The sequence below is a fragment of the Anopheles moucheti genome, chromosome 2, assembly GCF_943734755.1.
Source record: "Anopheles moucheti chromosome 2, idAnoMoucSN_F20_07, whole genome shotgun sequence".
Lineage (NCBI taxonomy): Eukaryota > Metazoa > Arthropoda > Insecta > Diptera > Culicidae > Anopheles > Anopheles moucheti.
Genome location: NC_069140.1, coordinates 95459829 through 95485585, shown reverse-complemented (window position 1 = coordinate 95485585; position 25757 = coordinate 95459829). Strand labels below are relative to the sequence as shown.

Below are 25757 nucleotides of genomic sequence, written 5' to 3'. Positions count from 1 at the left end.
ACTTTGTGACTTTAAAGTATAAACGAAATTGCACCAGGACCAGGACACTAATTTTCCCGTTGGTCGAGAAAAATTTCTTCGAAAACTACCAGTTTCCGAATGTATAATACCAGGAGAGCATGCACAAAAGAGGTAGCTCCTGGTACTGCGCCGTAAGGTATGCAATGTTTATACACTAACTTTGCAACCAACTTGCAACGCAATGCGCCGTAAGGTATGCAATGTTTATACACTAACCTTGCAACCAACTTGCAATGCAAGTTTGGTGCATGCAAGAAACTTGCAGCAAGATGGCGCCCAACTTCGTACTTGCATGCAAGCTTGCATGCAAACTTGCATGCAAGTTCTTGCAAGCAAATTCTTGCATGCAAACTTGCATGCAAGTTTGCATGCAAGTTTGTATGCAAGTTTGCATGCAAGAACTTGCATGCAAACTTGCATACAAGAACTTGCATGCAAACTTGCATACAAGAACTTGCATGCAAAATTGCATACAAGAACTTGCATGCAAACTTGCATACAAGAACTTGCATGCAAACTTGCATGCAAACTTGCATACAAACTTGCATGCAAACTTGCATGCAAGTTTGCATGCAAGAATTTGCTTGCAAGAACTTGCATGCAAGTTTGTTGCATGCAAGTTTGCATGCAAGTTTGTTGCATGCAAGTACGAAGTTGGGCGCCATCTTGCGCGCCATCTTGCTGCAAGTTTCTTGCTTGCACCAAACTTGCATTGCAAGTTGGTTGCAAGGTTAGTGTATAAACATTGCATACCTTACGGCGCATTGCGTTGCAAGTTGGTTGCAAAGTTAGTGTATAAACATTGCATACCTTACGGCGCAGTACCAGGAGCTACCTCTTTTGTGCATGCTCTCCTGGTATTATACATTCGGAAACTGGTAGTTTTAGAAGAAATTTTTCTCGACCAACGGGAAAGTTAGTGTTTAAACATTGCATACCTTTCGGCGGTTTTCGAGCAAAATTGCTGTACTAGGTGCTACCTCTTCCGTGGATGCTCTCCTGGTATCGGCTATCTGAAAACAGCTGGTTTTGTATGGAATTTCGTACCAGCTAATGGCGATCCAAGTAGTGGCGTTATCGTTCTCCTTAGCGCATACAAACGTTTATATATAGAGACTAGCTTACTAGGCCCGTTTACAGGGCTACGCAACAGAACTCTGAGATGTACGCAAGGGAGCTTTCTTTCCGAGACTTTGCTGGTGTTGTTACATCATGTTTGAAGTACATCTCCCTAACACCGATAATGCCGTAGCAAAATTATGGGCCCCCCTTGAAAAATTCCGCCCTGGGCCTCCAAGGGGATTGATCCTCCACTGGATCGAAGGCATGAGTTTCGGTGGTCTAAATAGCATAGCCGCAGAACCGGAACATCTTCTCGGGTATAGAAATCAATAATAGGCCTTCTGAGTAAGCTCTGCATCATGATGGCGTTAATGTATCAGGTTTATACGTCAGCTGGAACAGCAGCTCCAATAGCTACTCCACTCACCATTAAGAAAAACCTCTTCACCTAGAACTCAACAATGCCGCCTGAACCGTTTAATGCAGAAGGTTTGCTCAAGTTGCGCCTCACTGTAGCCTAAGATAGGAATAACAAAGTCTACGAATCGAAAGATTGTGCACTAGGAGCTGTCCTTGGCTGAGGGTTGGATAGAGAGCATTCAATCAGCGTAGAATTCGTTGCGTACACCACCTTTGAGGTACGCTTCAAAGATCCATCACCGAAGTTCCTGCTGTCAGGCACCATAAGCCGCTGCATGGTGTAAGAGTTGACCATTGTTTGAGATACTAACAGAGGAGTGGTAAATGAATCTTTAAAATATGCATAATCTGAGATGGTTTTTTTTATCTTACTGTAGTACCGAGTTCACATAAACTGCATTAAACATACAACACGTTTGCTACCTTCATAATACCATTTATTTTAAAAACGTATGTGTCTCTGGAACAAATAAATACTTCCTTAACCCTAGGGCTCCCTGCGCCAGACCTGCGCCATAGCCGTCTTAGTTACCACGAATGGTACATTTTGCCACCTTCGGGTAGTCACACCGATCGTACCGTACGCTCCAGTGCTGCCCGGCCGGGCACATAATCAGATAGGCGCGCCCGTCATAGCACTTGTAGAACTTACCACAATCCTTCGGGTGAATGAAATGTACCGGATCTGCCGGATCGTCGTCCATTGGGCAGCGCCAATCCTCGACGCCCTCGACCATCTCGCGCTGCTCCGGTGTCCATTCGGCCGAATCGAGCGGAATTCTATCGTCGTCATAGTAGTCATCGTAGTAGTATTCATCGTTCTTCGGAGCAGCTGCCTTGCGTAAGCTTTTGCGATCCTTTTGCAACGAACATTGTGCGAACTGGGGATAATCGCAACGGTTGATACGCATGCCGAACTCTTGCCCGATCGGACAGTCGATGGTGTACGCGCGACCATCGAAACACTTCATGAACTTGCGGCAATCAGTTGGATGGGCAAGATGAATTGGACGGAACGGGTCATCGAACTTGGGGCAGCGCACATCGTTCACACCGGCATTGTAGCTAAACGCAGCCTTCGCTGGCTGGACGTACTCTGCAACCTCTTCGTTGGCCTCCCCACTACCCGCAACAGCAGTCTCATCGGAGTCCGTCTTTGCGACAACTTCCTTATTGTCTACCACGACCTGTGTCGGTTTATCGACACGTTCGATTGCGCAGCGGGCCATAGACGGATAATCACAGCGGTTCAACTTCACGCCCCATTCCTGGCCCTTTGGGCACTCGAGCTCAAATGCACGGCCGTCGAAACACTTGAAGAATCGCTTACAGTCGGAAGGATGCGCAAGGTGGGTCGGCTTGAACGGATCGTCAAACCGGGGACAGCGCGAATCAACCTGGCCGAGGTCGTAACTGAATCCGGCCGGTTGCGGTTGCACATAGCCTTGCTGACAGCGCGCAAATACGGGATAGTCGCAGCGTTGCAGCTGCAGCCCAAACTCCTGACCCGGTGGACAGCTGATCGTGAAGGCACGGCCATTGAAGCATTTCTGGAACTTGGAACAATCGTTCGGGATCGCCAGGAGGACGGGATTCATCGCGTTATCGTGATGCGGGCAGCGCACGTCCAGGATGCCATCGTCGTAGCTAAACGGCACTCCGTTGGCAAGCGCCACGCAGCACAGAACTACCGCCAGTAATGGCTGAAACACTACAACAGCAGGCGTAAGGTGAGCGGAACACTGCACTAAAGCAACGACAAGGTGTACTTACCGTTCATTGTTGACAGCGCTGGCCACTCGCTGTATAGTTGCTAAAGTGTTCCGGCTGTTAAAAAGAGCAACACTTTTAGAATGCCGAGAAACTCGTGAATGGTGCAGCACACCCGACTGTGGTTTGTTTTATAGTATGCCGGGAAGGCCTTGGGTGTTACTCACGGTTATTCCCACAACGCGTGCCTTCGTTATCCTGCACGGTTGAGGTACGGTATGGAGTGAATCACCGGAATAACAGGTGTTCCTTTATCAAAGTCACCGATGGTGAATGTTGGTTGACCATGGTTGACCGCGGGTGGGAAACAGGACGTAGTGTTGACTTGAACGATGCCCATGAAAAAAAACATTGAAATTCCATTGCCAGCGATGTGCATCTTCATCGCGATACGATCGTGTATGACTAACTGAATAGTGCTGTTCGGCTGGACCGTTGACCAGCGATGGTATAGATTACGCGATACAGCCCAAAGGAAGGAATCCGTTGTTTCCGGACCATCTGTGTTCTCGTCATCGGTGTGATATCTATCGCAATGAAAGCTATTCGATGCCGGAAGTACAACGATGCTGGGAAGGGCATGATAATAGTAAAATCTTTGTCAAAGAACATGGAAGCTGTTGGAAGCGTACTGTCTGCTTGTACCGGAGAACAAAAACAAACTTCCACAAAGGCGCACCAATGCCTTCTGGAAGGTGTGGGTAAACATGATGACACACCTGCAACACGCCATAAGACTGGTGATGTTAAATCATAACCCTATACATACAACGAGGATAAAGAATGTTCATGAAGCATTCGTATTCGTATTCGTACAGATGATCTGTTTATTGTTGTGATCGTTCCTGATGATCAATATTTACAAAGTCACACGATATGTGAATTTTGATTATCATGAGAAGAAGAAGGTCTACATTTTTCATTTTTTCACGCGTCATACCAACGGAAAGTGCGTTACAATACATAACGCTGCCTTACAACAGCGGTAACGGTTAGGTATCTGAAAGGATCTTAATTCTGTTACAGAAAAACAAATCCTTCGGAACCAATCCCTCGTATGTAGGACTGACTATCAAGTTAGATGGTAAAATTAAGTCTAATAAGGCAGAAATGGCAGGCATGACCTAGAAGGTTGTTACACCATGAAGAGGGAGAGATTTAAAGGGTACTAACTGATTTCTAGGATGGCTATACTAGGTATGGTATCAGGAATCATAACCTTAAAATTAACGCACATAGCTCGAATGACTTGGGATCTCTAAAGGTTAAGGAGACTACTGAAGATGAGCTTGTTAGCAACACATCTACCATAACAGGACATCCAGCAATTCATTCGCAACATACTATGGAAGATAATAGTAGAAGTGTGTTGGGAAACTCTACCCTCATAAACCTGTGAGAGCAGTCAACGAAGGGACAAAGGCTCCAAAATGCCTAAAGGATCATTTTATGCTTTTTTCAAAGATTTAAAAATGTTGAAGTAGAGACAGCATGAAGGTTACAAAAACGTGAGCAAAGATTACAGCAGAGCGGTAGAAAAAATTTAGGAAAAAATACTGAAATTAAAGAACACGAAAATTATCATGACTACTACTAGAATGTTTACTACGGCAATGTTTTGTTTCCAACTTCTTGTAGCTCATCGCTACGTTGCTGCCTGAAAGAAACCCCGAAAAAACGGCATCAAGTTAATTAGTACTAGCAGCGTGAAGTTAATAAAACTCTCAATGCTATAACTATCATTTCGTTGTAAACTGTTGGCACAACTTTGTGCAGAAGTTTGTTTTTTTACACAACACTGTAGCATCCTTCTTACCTCAATATCTTTTGCACTCTGCCAGTTTGTTACTTTAAAAAAGGTAACAGTGAGGTACGCAGCATTGTTCGACTTTTTTCCCATTTTATAACGTGCTTTATTTTTTTTTATTTACTTGAACAACTCTTACAACACAACTAGAAAGCATTATTAATTAGTAACTGGAAACGTGAAACTTAATTAACAGCGCCACCTCTCTTCGGCGGTGGGCATGATGATAGCATCGGTGAAACAACAAAGAAAAATACATCGTCATTTGCTTGTTGCTGTTCAACCTATATATTTGTCTCGTATTTTACAACTGTGTGTGTAGATGTGTGTGTGTGTTTGTTTGTTTGATGCGTTTATGACATTTGTGCGCCAAGTGTTGCTTGTTTGCTTCTGTTACTATTTTTATTCATATCAATACTAATGTGTTTTTCCTTATATTACACAATTGTTTGCCATCTTGCCTCACTGCATTGTTGCTGTTTGGAATTTATGTTGACCGTTTCTGATTTTTTGTATGTGTTTTTTTTTGTAACAGCACAATTTAACCAAAACCATTTATATTGCCACTTATGCTATATGCTTACATTCGCTTTTGCTTACTCACTTAAATATTCTGACTTGTGTTGCATCGCTATCTCTACTATGCTACAGTCAGTATGGCAAATGACTGACGATCGTGTGTTAATGTAAACGATACCGAGAATTCATTGCACGGAACGATGCCGCTCTAAACTTAACGTCAGTTTTCGTGATAAACTTTTATACAAACAAAACCGAACGGGAAACGGTGTTTAGTGAAGCACACACCTCGAAACGCCCGAAAATGCATACCCAATACCCAGCCTTTATTGGATGCGTTTTCGGGCGTTTTGTTTTTCTACAGATTTATGAGCTGTGTGAAAGGTGTGTACTGTAGCTTAAGCTGCCCTTTTGAAGTGCGTACCATTGCAAGAGATCCTGCAATGGTGAATTATTCTTTGTGAAGATCGTCCTCAACATTACTAAATGAAAATGTCGTTTTCTCCCGTATTTCCGGATAGAATTGTAGCTAAGCAAGTATATTCCCCCAGTGGATACCTAGAGTGCCAGGAAGGATCGTGATTTCTGTGGTTAAGATGACAGTGAGGAGAGCTTGTCAGGAAAGGTTCCTTCTGTGTTTTTTTTGCATGCCAGAATCGGTGGGTGTACCAGTGGGGAGAGATGTGTCATCGGGAAGTTTATGTACGTGTGTCTAGAACGGATTAATTTTCCAGCAATTCAACAAAGCCTCTAACAGGATGACAGCCGTATTTGGTGACTTTTGGTGAGTTTTGAGTTGCCTTAGAATAGCTCCGCGATATCGTTAGCGTTTGCTGCAGCACCGGGCATCAGCTCGTTCGTTTCGAGCAGTCCATCGCGGTTAGTGTCCACGAAGCGTTGCAGGATCGATTTGGCCAATGTCGGGTTGGTTGACATCTCGTTAGCAAACCACTCCAACGGGAAGCTGCAAGTGTGTATAATGGGATATCGCACATGGTTTGGTGGAATGTATGTGTACACCTATGCTGCAGCTACCAACCTGTTTTCTTGCTCGCCTACGATCAGTTGCTGTGGCTGCTGTTGCTGCTGTGGATCGCTCTGATCGAGGCTCGCTAAATCTTCCATCAGCTTTCCAATGTCATGTTTTTCCTCGGCCCAGGTCACCGTCTCACCGTCACCGGGGGACAGGGTGTGATGTGCTGCTCGGCCACTACCGAAGTTCACACCGATCGGGGCCCGACGTTTGCCGAAACCACGCGCCGTCATCATTTCCGAGTTCCGGAACGGGGCCCGTATCGATCGTGGTATCTTGGAGGCTCTTGCTGCCAGGCTGGCAAGCTGACGGGCGGGTCCTGCCTCAGACGTATGGCAGCAGAACATCACCGTTGTGAGGGCCACAAACAGTAGCAGTTTGTAGATGGACAGTTTCATCATCTGTTTCGATGAAAAGATTGGAAAGAAATTGATTTAATTTCTGGCATCTGTTTTCATCTGTTTTTGATGTAAAAGAAATTTGAAATGCTTTATTAGAATGTTCTAATATTTTACATTTTGGCATAATTTTAAGTAGCCGCTTCTCATCCTGACTGAGCCAGTCGGTGGCACCTACATTAGAAACAAATCTGTTTTAGGATCTTCTCTCGATTTTTAGTACTCTAATCGATATAGGAGGTGGTGCATAGGTATATAGACAGTCGCCTTCACACGACAGGACCGGTTCAAAATCCCATCCGTACGAAGGCCTGTGACTATCCAGTTACAGATTAATAAAAGTCAAAGAAAGCCAGAAATGGCAGGCCTAGACCTCTTAAGGTTGTTATGCCGATAAAGAAGAATCGGTATAGAGAATTCTTCAATTTTACTGGTTAGAGTAATAAAAGACAAGAACAATCATAAACAATCAATAACAATTGCAGCAAATAAGATGCAATTTATGCCATTATTGAGAAATAAAAAAATGAAAAATAAGCAAATAACACGTGGTTGATTGAAAATTCTTCTTGGTTCAAAACTGTCATCCCTTTGCCTGTTGCGACACCGTACCGTTTCCGACGACATCACAAACAATCAATCTGTATTCATGGTTTCACACGCTTTCTACTCGTGTGTAATGCTTTATCATACCATCGTTGCACGGCTGAAGTTGCTTAGATGCGTAAGCGGTGGTTGTGTTTCAATTTCTCAATCGGTGTTGGCTTCTACCCGCCAACAAAAAACGTAACTACCGTACGTTCCGTACGCATACCATAATGTATGTGTGTGTGTTTGTCAACCTCTCAGCGAAGGCAGCGTTGGAGCAATAAATTTAATTTATCAATAAATATTTATTGCCATGGTTCGGGCTTCTTTCATGTGCACGTGACGAAGGGAGAAGGAACACGCTTGCGGCCATCAATTTTCAATCACCCAATCATTGCCACCATCACAGTAACTAACCTGTCGTTTAACGGTATTGTTTTAAATCGGACTACGCACACTTTGTAGCCGAACGGTAGTTGAAGCATTTTTTGGCGCCTCTCGCCAAACATGTTGGCGCCTAGTAATTGCAATTGTGTTCTACTATGGAAGGAGCAGGTGTTAGGTTCTGCTGTGATGTTTGGAATTCTTAAAATGTTTTACTTTCTGTTATCACTTTATCAAAATGAGTATCTCTAGGGCTTTCCCGTTCTTGAGCATATTATTGTCTGCTTCTTTGGGAGCAAACTATCTAGCGATCCGAACTTCTTACTGTAATATCCACTTTTTTCTTGGTAAGGTTAATTTGCACTTAGTGATATATGTTCTAAGTTCAATGTATAAGTTCATTTTGTCATTCCCATTATCCGGTACGTCTATACTTGGTAGTCAATTGCCTAGCTACAATTCTAATAGTTCAAACATTCAAAGAAGGTTAGTTATTATAGTTAAATAGGTTAGGATTATGTAGGTAGCAGGACCTCCAAGAGAAGATTTAGTATAATTAGCGATTAAAGATGTATGAAATCAGTCCGAGCAACGATCAATGCATTGCAAAAATATTCGGAATGATTCAATAGTAATGAAAGATTTATGAATAAAAAAATTGAAAACCATGCATAAACTTGTTAAAGTTAACGATTCTATCGTCGAGCGCTAAATGGATATACATTTTTGAATAACGCAATGAATACCATCATCTTTTTCTCAACCTTTCTGGCTCTATTTTGTTGCTTTTGTACGATCTATTTATTTTCTATTGCACTGCAACATAAATGATGCATAATGCCCATTGAATGGCTGTCAAGATTGGATCAAGATGACGAGATGTAATGCGTGCTCAATAGAGCACACTGAGATTTGAAGGAACCTTTTTTCAGTGCTACTTGGATGCACATTAGAACGGTACATGATATACCTTCGTTCCATTCCATCCATTGGCATGGCTATAAGTTTCGACAAGTTTAGAGCTGCAGTACAGTCATTTATCCGTTATAATTTTCAAACGATATTAGATTTATACAAATAATTTAAAACCGCGTTGTATATTTCCTCCGAAAAACGTAGTATTCTTCACTCCAGATTATCTCCTGTCGCAAAACTTCCGTTTTCAATGATACGACGAGAAATCTTAGCGGAACCGTTCACATACTTGTTTCCAAACACTTCTAAAATATCACTTACACGTGTGTCGATCCTCGAACCCAACGTCAGTTGTGCGTCATCAAGCTCCATATTAAAACCAAAGTTTATTGATTGAAGACTACATTGACACACAGAAACATCTTCCCTCCCGAGCGTGTTTAGTTTCAAACGCTTCGTCAGTCCAAGGAAGATTTCCAATCAAAGATTTACTAATCATACGAAACTGTGGTGAAAATATTATCCTTCGATAAAACAAAAAAGTCCCCACGCCTGGCCGTTGGAAATAGAACGGTTTCCATTCGATACGCTTTTCTTCGACCCCGTCCCAGTTTGCGTTTGTGTCCCCACGAAATGACACACTGCAACGGCCGGTGAAAAGTTTGTCGGTTTTGCTGTAATTGATTTCGCAGCGGCAAAATTGAGCGTCCAGCAGAAAGTTTTGTGCTGGTGCTTTTTTCTCACGGTAATGTACCGGTACCGGTGCGGTTTATTTATCGTTGCAGGGTTTCGCTCACACACAGCAGCATGGGTATGGATCGAAACAGGCGAAACTACCAAGTTCGTAACACTGACAAGGCACCGTCATTTCATTCCTGGAGATGATAAGCAACGGAGCAACTGTTTGGAAAAACTTATTAGGGCAAGCGTTTGGGTGGCTGGGTGCAACCTGTGGCATGCATCGTGTGGCCACAGAGTTCGTTGCCGGTCGGTGGTAATTTTGTGCTGACCAGAGGTTTTGCTCAAAGCTTCTGAACATGAGTTTGGCAGCCTGCCTACCGACAGTGTGATGCTGCAGCGTGCCAAACCAGTGCAGAAGGTTAATCGTTTTATCGGTACCGGTTCCACAATGTAGTGCTTACATCGTAATTACGTTGCACGAAACTCGCAATGTGATGAGTTTGATTGAGGCTACCGGTGTAAAAACACTAGTGTGGTGCTTAGTTAATGTTTGGGCCAGTGCATTTGACAAGCCAATAAAGGGGAGAATGCATCTGTTCGGTGTGATGGTAGTAGCCGACATAGCAAAAGAAGTTTCCAAACCACAGCTCTGGAGTGATTCACTTCTTTTTTTAAAGTTAAAATCATACGCCTTGACATGATCGGATGCAAAAGTCTAGAGCATTGCATACATTTAGGCGCCGTAACACACAAGGCAAACATTTGTGTTCTGCGGTGTATAGAGATTGAGTTGAACCTATAATGTTTATTTAGTTTAAAGTAATATTAACAATTTAAAATGGTGGCTCGTAAAAGCCAAAGGTTAAGTGTTTTATTAAAATTAATGATTATTAGTAATGGGAATATTAAATGTTTTTATTTTGCAATATTTATGCGAATTCAGGTCGTTATAAAAAAGAAGTAATAAATAGAATAAAAATAAATACAGTTCTTCTTTGACTAAGAGGGAACCAGGAAAAGATAAAAGTACACCAACACTTTGAAAGTGTTAGAATAATGAGTTCCAGCGATTAACATCGGATCTATAATAAATCGTGCTCTAATCACTAAACACTTTCACACTTTTTAATTACAGAACAGGTGGGCGTTACTCTGCTGACAATTCCATGAAACCGATTAATCGCACGTGTAATGTTTCGAAGTAATTATAACACCTTCAGCGTCTTTACGAAGTTTGTGGTTTTGATGTGTTGCTTCTCAACAAAATGAACCTTGTTGCGAAATCGAGCATTCCTCAAGTTATATTTATATTTAGGCTAACCCATTGTATGTAAACAACGTAAACCGCTGTTGCGAACATTGAAGAGTATTAGATCAAAGTGTTGTTTTCTCTTCTTCGTAAGAACGGACGCATGGATTTATTTTTAATACATTCGCCACAAGAGAATTATGAACGCTGGAAAAGCGTTAATTTATAATGTAACAAAACTTATATGGTTTTCCATTTGTTTATCAGTTAAAGATGTAAAGTAATACTGCATAATTCAATTTATACTACCCTACGCTCCCTTTATTCCACCCTTTCCCATATGTGCATATTATGCATCCGAGAGAAACAAATAGCCAACCGAAAAAAGGATTCAGTGCAACAGTTGTTGCGGGGGTCATAAATTATCGTTTATTTCTTTCGGCAAAAGATGAAAATAAGATGGCACCATGGTGAATGGCTCCACAAGGGCAGTTCTCGGTATTATGTGACCCATCGTAGACGATGTCACGCTGTCACGCGCACGAGGCGTGAACGTGGCTGAGAGGGAGAGGGACCGAAGAAATGTTGTCACTAGGGAGAAAAATTTTTGGTGGAAATTTATTCGTATAAAAGAAAAGAAAACCAAAGCCATATATCCATATGCGCAAGAGGGAATTCGCTGAAGACACGTTAATGGTCGCGACATTGGTAAGAAATATGACGCATTCAATCTATTACCGTGTGTTCGTAGCGTTTCCCGCTTCAATGCGTGCACTGTCTCGGTGAAAGTACGCCTTATGTGAAAATGCAATTTCATGCCCACTTGCAGCTCGAGCGACCCAGCGTACCAAACTCCCACCCGGTGTCGTGTGTCCCTGCAGAGTAGCGGAACGAAACTCTGGCAAAAGAAGTCCTTGCTCAACCGTTAAAAGGGCTTTTTAACCACTCTCCGAAGATATGCCGGCCGTGAGTATCGCTCTAATGGTGGATAAACATTTGTTTTTCCGATTGATTGCATCGACCACATCGGTGGGAAGCTATAATTTGTTGTGTCAACATTTACGCAACACGATCGGGGCAAGATTTAGCGTGCGGATCAACCATCGATGAACACGTTGTTCTTTTAAAAATGTATCGATGTAGCAGATGATCCCTTGAGTAAAGTCAACATTAAAGCTATGTTTACATTAAACCATACGTGCGGTTGAGCAAGAAGGTAACAAATCCTCTTTTATGCTTAACGTTTCCGCTTATCTTCACTATCGTTGGTTGTTTAAGTGAGAACTGATTATCTATCGACTAAATTACTCCCCCCAAGTTAGGTGGTGTTGATTCCCGATTTTATACAGACCATTATCGATGGATCAAAGGAAACTTTGGCGTGACCTTCCAGGAACCAACAAACTTTCCTTACTTGATGAAAATTGAGACACGTCCAATGTAGTCGCTCTTTTGCGAAATATGTTAGTGTTTTTTTCACTTTGTTTTGGGTAAGGATAATACATAGATATCCATTTTTATTCTCTATACTTTTCCAAAGGCAGCGTCCTTAAGATAATGTGCTACTAACCAGCTGTCCTGGGTAGAATCAATCAATCTTTTCAGCAGATGTTCCGAAGTCCCCTTTACCACACTATACATGCGAAGCAGGGACCAGATTAGGATAAAAGCCTATTTTACCCAATTCAGTGTGTTATAGAGGAGCTACTAACGTAACAAGTAGCAAAAGAGATTATATTGTTATAGTAGTTGCATACTTTCAGGGGTAATTGTAAATTGTGACCTATTTACGGGTAATTTGAAGGGATTTTCAAGAATGTACATTATATTTTTTGCGATATCTACCAGAAAAGAAATCAATTATTCTCAATCTGCGACGGATGTGATTTATTGTTGTTTGCCAACACGAAATCACGGTGGTCCTTTGCTGCTTCATGCTTAGCTCGAGCTTCTATATACAAATGATTCATTTTTTACGTTCTGTTTTACGAATTGTTAATTTTTGAGCAAACGCAGTGTACAAATATTAAAAAAAAAATCAACAAGTATAGAAAAAAATGTCTTTTTTTGAAAGCAACAAACTACTTTCAATGCAAATGAAATTAAAGAGCAAATCCTGCGTCTTTTTTCAACTAGCAAGAGCCCTCAAGTAAATTTTAGTGGTTGTTTTTTCATTTCGTGTACCGTTCCAGGTGTAACCCGTCGAAAATATCTTCATTCCGTACTGTGCCCGAAATGCTTTACCCGGTGGGAATTGCGTGGCTGCCAAACGCATAATGGCAGTCATATTACTTATAACTGCGGTCATCGTCTACCCCCATTCATGTTGAATAGAAACATGATCCTAACACACGCTGACGTACTTTACCTAGCAGCTTATTCACTGTTCGTTAGAAGCCGTATCCAAAATTTTTCCTTTCCTTTGTGCAAGATGCTCGCAAGAATACTGTATCGCCTCAAGTGCCGTCTAATTGTTATAATAGGCCGACTGAAGAGCTACTGACGTGGGAAAAAATGGCAAAATACAGTCCAAACCTCCTGCTGTGGGTCATAGAGTTGTGGAAAGGCACAATCTTGAGGGTGGAAAAGAATCATTTAACTTGCACTGTGCGTTTTTTAAAATACTGAGTAGGTCATTGTGTTCTAGGTTCTCTTTTGCCTGAAGTACAGAAAATAAAACCCACCTAAGTTTTTATAAAAAAATATATCTAATATGAAACTATTGAGCGTTGGCTAAAGTACATAAATTCACCTGGTTTCCATTATAATATACAGTTATCATTTTTACGTTGGAATTTCAATTTCATTTTGAATAGTTTCTTTATTATAATTATTTATTTTTTATTTTAAAAATTCCATGCGTCTTCATGAAAACAACCATGCGTCTCCATGAGAACAACCATGCGTCTCCATGAGAACAACCATGCGTCTCCATGTAAAAACTTCAGCAACCATGCGTCCTAATGAACATCTGTTATCAAACCCATGATGAATGATTTCAACACAATGTAATATTGTTGATCTAATTTGTGTGTGTGTGTGAGTGTTTAAGAATTTATCATACAATATACAGTTGGTTGCGATTTTTTAATTTTAAAACAAATTAAATATTCAGCCGAATACACCCGGATAAGATGTCCTTTCGCGGTAAAAAAGGTAGTAAAATTATTGAATAAAATAGACAAAAGTGTATAAAAATATATTGTTAATTAAATATTTCATTAACTTCATTACAGATAGATATATATATATATATTTTCTTAGTAAAAGTTTATTTTTCTCCGTAGCACCAGCTTGGTCATCGCAAAAGTGTACATCAATGACAAGGGCAACCCGGTGTAACAATGAATGGAAGCGAATTGTGATTAGAGTGTAGCCGATATCGTAAACGATATACTCGCATGCAATCACATACGGTATGAACTGATGACTCTAGTCAGCGTGTAATAGTCCCGTCGTATTACCATCTTCGACATCATCGTCTTTCGGTAGTTCCTGTGTTACAACTGTTTCACGTGACTTGATAAGTTTTTGGAGCACTACGCCAAAAAGCACTGAGAAACATTTGCTCATCAGTAATGATTTAAGTAATGCGTATTTATAAATGCACTTTCTGGCAGTGTGTCGATATTTTAAATAAACTGTGCAACAGATGTAATCTGTTGAACAAGTATTCATCAGACCTTCAGCTTTGAGCGAATATTTCCGTTTGTTGAAGTTCGGAGTGAAGTCCGTAAAATATAAGACCGGAAGGAAGCTGGGAACTGTTATCCGTGCCATGGTAAAAACCCCTGTAAAACGAGCACCCCGGTATGTTGCGTATCCCGAAGGCAAAGCCCGTAACGGTGGACGGTCAACTGTTGAGCAAACTTGTACAAGATCTCGACGTACGACAGCACTTTCTTCATCATGACATACAACGTCAGTGGCTGGCGGGTGGGGAACACGATGGGATGGTAGGAAAAGTTGGACAGCGTGCACGAGTCCGTCGTTCGGTCAAGTTAGCCAACAAGCCACAGGTATTTATGATAGTCGTTGATATTAGAGTGAAGTGAGGCATGAGTGCTTGTGTTTTTGCTAGAAAACGAAGAACGTTTAGCATACGAGTGTGGAGACGGATTTCTTGTGAAGTGAATGTACGACAAGGTGCATATTAAAAGATTGATACTGTTTTTAGATCTAACATGAAAACTCCCTAGAGTTAGCTTTGATAGCAATGATGAACGTTGCATTCAAATATGCATGCCTTATAAAATGTTATTATCGTTTAGTGTGTTCTACTCGGTTCCACTTTAATTTATAATCATTTAACAATAGTAATGAAACAACATCGTGATTATTTTAAATCGTCAGGAATGTTCCATGATCTGCATATCCCAACACCTCCGACTCCTTTTCTTCCCATAAAATCTGCTCACAAACAATACATCCTGGTCGTTTATGTTCTTTTTCCGTTCTTTTTCCGTTTTATAGAGTGATTGATTGATTAGCGATGGATGCAGTTTCTTAAGCTTCTTATGCTACCGTACAATAATTCAGCATTATGGTGTTTCTTCACATTAATGCTGATTTTACACATTCCGCTGATGTATTGTTCGTCATCGATGCGTTGAAAAACGATTAAAATGTTGCTGACGTGACCAAATCGTGACATAGACATGGAGAGCATTGTTTGTTTGTTGTGTGGAATTTGTAATCATCTACAGATTGCTTTGGAGAGATTAGAGATTAGAGAATAATGAATATTGAGGTTGAAGTGACTAGTCGTACAGAGCATTTGTAATCATAGCATTATGAATTTTAGCGCAATCATCGCAATCAGGGAGGCATAATGGCAGCGACGCCGGTCTTCACACGATCGGACCGGACCGAAATCCCATCCAGACCCATCCGGGCCAGTCAGTTGTAACGATATTCATGTAATTTCTTTTAGAGAAGATTAAGCAATTAAATTTGATTAAGCAAGGGTATGACTACCATCCAATCTACCATCTGTTGTGTGCTGCAAAAACACGTTTTCTTTTTCATACATTGCAAACACTCGTTTCTTACTTTGTTTTCAAATCACTCGTGTTATTTCAAACGCGTATTTGTGCTGGTGTCCTACATGGCCTGGGTTTCATGTTGAAACGTGATGCAAGCAAACGTTTGCCGTAGCATTCCACAGCCCACACAGTTCCAGCGCTTGGAATCCTTTCTCATCATCTTGCAGGTGAATTGAAATGAGCCAACGAATGATTAGACGATGCTAACGGTCAGGTATTAAACAGTGGATCGTTGTTTGGACAAGGCGGGATGGGATGAAACCTATGCTAACGATGATTTATGGTCGTTTGGTGCAGACACCGGTATGACCTTATGTACGAATCTCACCCAAAGTAGACGGCGGAGACATCGAAAGTCGTGTGTTAAGTCTATGAGTCGAGTGCTTAGCCAAACAGGGTTGAACATTAATGGGGTAGTCTTGGCACGAACGTTCAGAAGGTATTGCAAAAAGGTAATTAAATGGCTACAAAATTATACGTCTAATGAAGTCTTGAATAACTGATCTCTTACTAATAATTACGCCAAATTAATATGTTTCCTTTCCCTTTAACACATGTAAGATAATATTGAAAGAAGTGTTTCTACCTTCAATCCATCCAAAGTTAACGTATTACATATTTCATACTTGTGACAATCCGTGAATTGTAAATTGATAGTCATTGGCTCGGAGCAATAATTCTAAACATGCAAGATTTATGAGCGGAAGGATATCTACTGGACAAAGATATCAACCTCGTGTTGGGGTAGGTACGTGCATGACTTTCCAAAGTAATTGTTTAAATGTATTTATCTTAAATATTCATATGAAAGAAGTTATGGGCTGTGAATCGTCATCTTACAAGTGGCGATTCTTTTGCCAATGTTCCTATGATCTTATGTTTGTTAACAGCAATAACTCTTCCCTATCGGTTCAAAAATGACGCAAAAAAGCAATCACACAGCTTTACAACAATATTGTGGTATCTAATGTTTTGCTATGTTGTGTTTATTTTCATTGTTCGCACACCCATCGCGTTAAAACGCTTTAGGCCGTCGGGTTTCGGATATTTCATGCTTCGCTCGCTGAAAAGTGAAAATAGAAAAATGTGTGTCTAGCCTACGAAAGCACAACCACTCCACGCACAAGAGGTTGGTACAATATTTTTCTAGCATTTGTATCAACTTTGGCCATCCGGTGCGAACAACCACCGCCATATGATCGATCGTTTCTAGCCTCTGTTTGGTGTTTATGACGAATTAAATTTTCTATCAACTTTCACTTTCACCGTGTGGGTTTTGTAGTCGTTTTTACAGCCGATCCGGTGTCACCCGGTAAGAAAACAAGACACACATACACACAAGGAAATAAAGTGTTTGATTCCACACTCAGCGTAAAGTGTGCTATTTTTGGTTAGTGGAAGTTGAGGCGACGTTAGTTGTGTGAATTTTTGGTAAAATAAAATAAAACAAACTACTTGTGGAAGATTACAAAATGCATCAACCATTTAGAATTACGGCAAAAATTCTATGTCGTTAAGAGAAAAAAAAACAAGAACAAGGGAATACAATTTTTCTTTCCAATGGATAGGAACGGCCAGTCAATGGGAAATATAAATGAAAGTGAACTCAATTGTGTGTATTGTGTTGCTCAATTTTCATGAAATTTTTTTTGTTATACGCCTAAAAGTATGCAATCATTGTTTAATTTTTTGATGTCCTACAATGTCCTACAGGTGAAGAGTACAATTATTGTCCTGATGTTTCTAATAATGAGAACACAGGATTTCGACAGTGACAAGGATAAAATCCAGTTCTTCTTCTTAGAATGTTTTATAACAATCGACCGGTAGGCAAAATGTTGAAAGAAGCTCCCGTCTTGATGTTGGAAGTACATACTTGTACGGCTTTTATGTTCCATGCAAAAATGAGTCTTATTTTTAGTGGTGTAAGCGTGGGACGGCACCCAAAAAAGAGCTGTACCACGCGCTAAGTTCCGTTGCGCCAATATTGTGTTGGTGCAGTTTTATCACTCGAATGGTTATGCCGTTTTCCTATGGGTAGCTCACCGATCCGCTCACCATATCTGAACACCTTTGGCCAACGTTCTTGATGTGGTGGAATGATGTCACCGGTTGCTGTCATGCTTGGCTTTTTGCAACCAGTAAGCAATAGCAACAGGTAGGCTTCATTCATGGCAACACCTTTTCATTCGTTTCATCCATGACGAAGAATTGAAGGTTAATCGAAGGAAAAATTTGGCAAAGGTAATGTTGAATGTGCTGACTGAACTGTCTGTTTTGTGCAGAAAATTTCCAACATCACCAGGCAGACGACTATTTGCGTGAAAGAGTATTGTTGTACACATATACATGAAATTAAAATACCAATTCTGAACAATTCAGAGTATGTTCTTAAAAGAGTCCGGTAGAAGAAGGTTTGAATGTTCCAACATACCCGTTTTGAATGGAGATTTTAGATAAACTGTAAGCAGTGATGACAGTACTGAAAATAGTATCTAAAATATTGATAAGTTTTGAGATAAACTACTTTCGACTAATTTAAAAAGGATCCAGAGAAAATGCTAATTTCCGGTATAAAAAAGATCATCCCTACAGTAACCAGAATCAGTTAATCTACAAAACCTACCAGCAAGAACCACTACTCACAGGTTAACAATAGGTTCTTTCAGGCGTAAACCTTCATCCTCAAATTGTACGGTCTGCTTAAATTGAAGCCCTCGGGTATGTCGACATCCGGCACAGGCAATAAAAGTAGCTAATGTGTATTTGTGAATAATTGTAACTAAAATAATTAGGAAGGACTTACACCCGTAGCAGCATCCCTTAAATTCGAAGAATCAGGGTTCAAATTACAATATGGTAGTTTTTACCTCCCAAATTTAGGCAATGTTTTTGTTCCATGTGGAGCTATGTATTTTTAAAATTAATTGAACTGCTTGAACGTAAAAAGTTATTGAAAGACGTTAACGTTTTTGTCCAAATGTTTCAACTTTAATATAATGCAATAAATAAAATACAATTTTGAACATATTTCAGGTTCTATGAAGTACTTTTGCCTGAACAACTATTCTTAACGTTGATTAAATTTTAATGAAAAGATAAAGAAAAGATCTTGGTACTCCGCGAAGGATACGCTAATTAATAATAAGCTTTAATTTTTGCATACAACCTCCAACAATTATCGACAATGTTATTTGTTGCCAATTATCTTCACCCCGGTTTTCGCACATTTATTAATAAACCAGCGTCATTCTCACGAATGGATGCAATTTTGAACCGATTTCAATTATGCAAACGATGCCCCAAAAGATAGCATCCGCGCTGTCGTTTTAGGATTAGAAAATCAAACTCGCTTAGAATAACGTCCCGCAGCACCAAGCATCAACCTTTACGTGAACCCTTCAAATGGTCCTTTGGAAAGGTCGCTGATTTCTGGTCCGTGGTGTGAGTAAACCATGCGTTCAACAAGCCACGAGATTGAGGGCAAATTAAGTGCAAATAAATGGACGCGGGTTGCTGTTATTCAAGGACCGAAGTAGCCTCCGGACCACAAATGCTGTGATGATTTAATTTACCGGGTCTATGCGTGTACATTCGCATGTGTGTGTGTGTGTGAGTGTGTGTGTGAGTGTGTGTATGTACGCAGCCAATCTTTAACCGATCAATTCATTCCGAAGAATAGCTCGTGCCACTCTTAACGCAACCGCACGTTCTTAATTTGTTAGAAATTTGGCCGTGGTTTGAGCAGTTGAGCAAATTATAGCGTAACATTGAAATTGCGCTTCAGGATGTTAAGTTTCTCTAGCTCATGCGATAACGGTTCACGCATGGGGATGAGTAACAAGGTGAAATAGATCTCGTCGCTTCCAAGGATGCCTCGAACCGGTTGATTAATTAATTTAAAACTGTTGCCAAATTTGTGCTAATGGTTATTTCTACTCTGCTGACCCATAATTTCGCAAAACCCTACACAAACCGACAAGCTGTAGAGCCGCCGGCAAGAAGGGACAGTTCTTCCATCATCATGCTAAAGCAAAAGGAAAGGTGAAATAAAATTAAACATCCTCAAGGTGCAAGAGTCATCCAACAGAATGGAAGCTTGCGTTTGTGGAAACACTCAATAAATCTTTTCATAGGGGGGTTCCGTGTGCTGCTGGAACGACCGGGGAGACAAAACATTGTACAATCGTTTAGAACTCCCTTTGCCTATTTATGTTCTCTTTTTCGAGCGGTGGGCACCGCAGGGCTGTTACAGGTTGGCCACATTCATTTAGCAACAGTGTACGAGTGTGAGAACCGTCTCGAATCGGTTTTATTTCGCCTACACATCCGGTTTGTCCATAGGCAGAATGGTTGCAAATCGTTAGTTATATTAAACGACTCAGTGGATAAGGTTAATGCGGCGTTTCTGACGTTGACATGCAAAATAGTAGGTTAAATAGGCATTGAAATAAAGATGTGCAGTTTTTTTGGTGCTTTTTAAAGATTAAATTGAGTAGATACTATTTTTATAGAGAAATTTTTTATGCAATTACTAATCTAAACTTTGTTTCTAAATGTTTGTTCTAGTTCTAATCTAATCTAATCTAATTTTCTAATTAATCTAACATAATCAAAATGTTTTTTTTTTCAGTTTCATGTAAATTTCAAGATGTAATTACGCATGAATATGTTATTGAATTTAAACTTAAAAAATCTAGTACCTTACTCACTACTGTTTGGATATTCACTGTATTTCTTATTAACAGAAATTTGGAGAACGGAGTTAAGGCATATTTTTGATTACGAAGACAAATAATGTAAACCGGAGATGAGCAACCTGTTGGCCCGGGGCTACAAGTGGGCCGAAAATTGTAAAATTTTGAACAATGGTTTGATAGAGACAGAAACCAACAGGCCTGTATGACAAGTGCACACCGTGCTTATTAAAGAGACATTTGAATTTATGTTGAAACTTATTTAGCTATGTATTGTGATTGACGTTATATATCTTCAGTGAGTTGGTGCTAATAGTATGCATATTTTTTTTAAAAAGCATAATAAATAATGACAAATTGATGCACACACCAGTTCTTAAAGATTGATTACACTGTTATTTCACTTGCATAACTTTAGGCGTATGCGTCATGTCTATCGTACTGTTGGCAAATGAAATTAAAGTTCAAAGGATTGGATTTCCATTCATGAAAATACTTCTCACGTCAGCATACATATAGCAATTTGTGTGAGTATTTCATACTAATAAACAAAAACAATTTTTCGTGAAGTAAATTAAAAAATAAAATCCCCATTTATGTTTGCCTTTCACTCATAATGCTTCTCGGCGTAAAGCGTTACGTCAACAGTATTGCTCCATTGTGTGGGATTAATTTCTGCAATTGGCAACAAAGGTAATAAAGGTGTTCCCTATCATACTTATCTGTTGACGATGAGATGCGCATTCAAATGAAAATGGAAAAGTCGCACGTGAGTCATATGATGCATTTGTTTATACCAACTAATAACTTTCTCTTGTCGGATGGGGCAGTTTGCATTCTTTTCGTTCGTCATTTAGATGATGCTGATGCTGTGCTGATGGTTATTAAGATTGCAGATGCTTACCTTGCCATTGATGCGTGTGCGATAGTTGTTGATGCAACAGCAAACTGTTGCATGCCCCTGCTTCGTCATCGTTTTAAGTGCAAAAAAAGTAGCACGAGCTAAATTAATAGCCAAAATCAAAACGCAAAGCGAAAAGTTAGTTGATTTCCGGTTTGCATAGTTCTTTAGTTTTGTTCCACCGGTGCGAAAGCACGGAGAGACAGAACTTATGCTCGAGTCGAGCGCGGGTAAAAAACAAATCATTCCTCTTTGCTCCGGTTGTTTGTCGCGTTTGGAGAGGAAAACAAAACGCTAGACGTTTATCTTATTTCGTTCACATTTCCGATGCTTCTTTGCACAAATGGTGGTAGCGAAAAGTTTACCGTGGAGCAAAACCAGCATCTGTTTTCTTTTCTTTTGTGGAAGTGGCCTCATTTGCTTGATTATTACATTTTATTGACTCTATCAATTCGAGCTGTGGTTTATTTTCCTGCTGTAACGCTTTTAGACAAACATTATTTATTCTTATTCGTAAGCGTTAAGCGTAGCCGTTGTGCGTATACATAAGTAAGGATTTGATCGGTGCGTTAATGGTTTTAATGGTATATAAAACTAATTTCAACATTTTTCTATTGTATTGTTGCACTTTCACTTAAATTCCAAAAATTGTAATTTTTCAAGCTTTCAAGTGTATATTACCATTTTGCCTGGCCGTTCCTACGCTAATAAAATAAAAAGTGTATATCAAAATAAGTAAGTAGTAAGGAAAAAGTGTGATTACTTTTGATAATACTTCTATCGTTAAATTATCCCATAGTTTACGTGTAACTATTGTTGGAATAGTTAAAAACTGTAAACTGTTCGCTGTACATTCCCGAAATACGCCTAAATGTAGGCAAACATGTAACACATGCGTAACACACCAATCTGCACTATACAGTCGGTTGTCAATGCTGGTCCGTTAGATAGTAGTCCAACTAAAGGAAACAAATTCCCATCGGTAAGCACTTTTGCCGATGCATCATTCACTTATGGTTCGGATCAAAAATGGATGGTTTGCTTTTGAAGACCAAAATAGACCTTTTAGTCATCTGTCAGATGTGAACTCTCTTTCACACCTGGTTCGGTAATACAACTGGCCTCCATCCCGATTGTTGACTCCCGTGCAAACTTCTCGTGCAATATTTCCATGCCACGGATACAAACACCCAGAACGCATAATAAATCAAGATTGCACCGTGGGCATAATTGAACTTTGGCATGATTGGACCGTTACTTACCTCCATTTGGTGTTTGTGATTGAAATAGTAGCTATTGAGATTTGTTCTTCCGGCTTGTGTGATCCTCTGCCACACTGTTGTCCTTTTGGTAAAGATGACTTAGTATGATACACTGCACGTTTAGTTTCGATTCGGCTTTAGATAATTCTCTACGGAACAGTTTGTTTCATAGTGTTTGTTGTTATCAAACAAAGGTAATTTATTTTTCTTCGTATGCACTAAAATTGTTACTTGGTGTCTTTTCAAACAAATATTTTTCACTATTCTGTTTTGATTAATTGAGCTATGATGACCGTTTCTTTTGTATTCTTTACTGCCTGAAAGTAATTCTGAAGGTGATAGAAGTGTTCAAGATTATAAAAAAACAAAAGTTTATTCACATGAGTTTAGTACGCCTCGTAACAGAACTACCACGGCGAGCTATCGAGAAAAGATTTGAATGAGAATTTTATTCATGAGCTTGTTTCATAAATTGTGCAACACTTCAACCCTCTATTCTCTATCTCCTTGCTGTGCACCATCCGTTTGGCGCTCGCTAGACAACAAACGGTAGGAAAACGGAAACATTTGTTCTTGTAAGGTCGCCCACGATGATCCTGCTTAGCATCATCATGTACGCCTCCAACCCACTGGACGGGATACATCCTTCAAACACTTCATTATCATACGTGTGACGTGTTGCGCGCCGGAAACTATCAAAATGGCTGCTGCCCTCGTAAGCCTTTTGTTAAGACCATGTGTGAATGTGCAGGTATCTTTTTTTCTCGATGATCTTTCGCGTTTTTTTGACGTTGAAAAGCAAAGAACACTCGCCACTAGTTATTCTGTTTTTTTGCATCCTTGCCAGCGTATTCTGCTTAAGTGCCGTCGCTGCATCAATTCTCTTGGCTGGAGATTTCAATTGTTTCTGATCACGGGTGCGGAAGAGTGCACACCGGTGCACATCACAACAGCGCGTTGGCGACTGTCTTTTAGCATTTCTTTCATGTGAAGAAAGCTGAATCGTTTCAACATGAGAATGTGTATTTAAATTTGAAAGGCACTCATTGCCCCTGCCCACTGCACGATACATTGTACATGAAATGCGTTTAAGAGGGGGAACCAGTGCCTAAGGTGTACGAAAAAGGATCTTAAGATGATAAATCCACTCTTGGCGTAGCATATGTCGTTTGCATATGACAATCTATTCTCGCTTCTAATGACAAGCAGAACGATATGATAAGAAGGGTTCATATTTAACGACGAAAACATGAAGAGTTTTGCGTGTTCCTTCTCGGAAATTATTAAAATATAAACATTTTCGAACTGGTTTTTAGATGGGATTTAACAAGATGGATTTAACACTATTTTAAAACAGATGTATATAAAATGGTGAGAAATTAGAAGAGATACTGCATTACAAATTGAGACAGTATCAAATGGGTAGAATCTACCAAGTTGCGATACAAAAAGCCTACATTTAGGCGCAAAAATTGCGTTATCTAGTTTTGAATTCACTGAATGTTTCACAAATAGTTTTTTTGTTTGAGTTCGTCATCTCTAAACGAATAATTTTACAACGCACGTAAAACTTCACTAAACCGCAGAACTATTCGAATGCAGTCACTTTCACCATAACCGTCCAATACCGTTCAAACCAGTTCACATTTTAATGTGCATTCTTGCTCCACTTTCACACTCTACACACGCACACCTGACACTCACTAAATGTACCAGCACCAGCAGTCACTTCTCAGCCGAAAAAACAATATCACTTCACTTCAAAAAGCTCCGCCAGCACTGTCCGTAACCTAAGACCTGTCGCAAACGAGTGCTTGCCGGTTCGTGAAGATCACTTCCTTTTATTCGCCGATGCTGGTCGCACCGGAAGCGAGCGTCGCTTGCTGCGTGTGGTGTGGTAGTATTTTTTGTTCTGCTCTCTCCATGCCGTGACTGTGCGTTACGTTGCGTTACGCGTAGCAGCACGCGTGCGGACCAACGGGTGAAAAATCTTCCCGCACACAGCAGCTTTCCGAGTTCTGAACCAAAACTACGGATGAACAACCGTTCATTGGTGTGTCGGTATGGTTTATTGGGCTTAACACGTGTGTAACACGTGGTTGAACATTCTAGGGGTCAAATGACACCTTTTATCACGTGATATAAGCTTACGTGATTGAGCTTAGTTACATAATTTAACTGGAAGTTCCCTCGTAAATTTTTAATTTTGGAATTATTTTTTTCAAAATATATGATATAATATAATAATTCTCAAATCATTAATATATGTTTAATATTTATAGTTAAAATATAATAATATATTTATTGTTCAAAATGTTGATAAATCAAAAATTTCCTTTCTCATAATCATTAAAGAACAAACAAAGACAAATGATTACAATCGAACGGTTTAGTGTTGGTAGTGAAAGCGATGAACTCTATCTAAAAGTAATATGTGTATTATGTGTTGTACATTCCAAAAAGACAATTATTGGGCTCTAACAGTTGATACACTAAGCGCAGGGCTTAAGTTTAGCAAACTATAAAAAAAAATGATTCGAAGCTTTAATTTTGTGACATGCCAGGGAGAGAGTGTTGATGAATACGACATTAAATATACAAAATTTATTCGACAAAGCCTACAGGGAGTTCTATAAAGGCGTAAATGTCGCACAGTGAAATAAAGGAAGCAAACATTTTCTCGATCATGTTATCAATTATTTTACAAATAAAAATTTAACAAAACAAAATTTATTCAAAATTCACTGTCTTACCGTAAAAAATCTTTCCATCGTTCTCGTTTCTCCTCCCGTTTATATTATGCATCGAACAATTACACCACCAAAGACTGCATAAAACATTGCAAGGATAACAAAAAAGCGTACATAATAGATTTTGCCGATCGCGTTTATTCACACACAATAAACAATCACAAAACCGTATGCTTTATCGGGGCATCTGTCCTGACAGCTGGAGCTACGGTATGGTTTCCAGCATTTCGGTAACCAATAACAACTTCGTAATCA

The 25757-nt window shown here is 40.0% G+C and overlaps 2 protein-coding genes across 2 annotated transcripts; both read right to left on the bottom strand.

Annotated features, from left to right (window-relative positions):
• Positions 1–2027: 2027 nt before the first annotated feature.
• On the bottom strand, positions 2028–3658 carry LOC128300363 (uncharacterized). Its single transcript, XM_053036394.1, has 2 exons — positions 3506–3658; positions 2028–3245 (listed from the first exon to the last, which is right to left on the bottom strand). Exons 1-2 carry the CDS (start codon positions 3656–3658, stop codon positions 2028–2030), a joined length of 1371 nt encoding a protein of 456 aa, XP_052892354.1.
• A 1516-nt stretch (positions 3659–5174) lies between these two features.
• On the bottom strand, positions 5175–24554 carry LOC128309723 (allatotropins-like). The gene is made up of 4 exons (XM_053046183.1): positions 24457–24554; positions 22753–23081; positions 6639–7033; positions 5175–6563 (listed from the first exon to the last, which is right to left on the bottom strand). The coding sequence occupies exons 2-4, from the start codon at positions 22756–22758 to the stop codon at positions 6401–6403; spliced, it is 564 nt and encodes a 187-aa protein (XP_052902143.1). The 5' UTR covers positions 22759–23081; positions 24457–24554; the 3' UTR covers positions 5175–6400.
• Positions 24555–25757: the final 1203 nt, after the last annotated feature.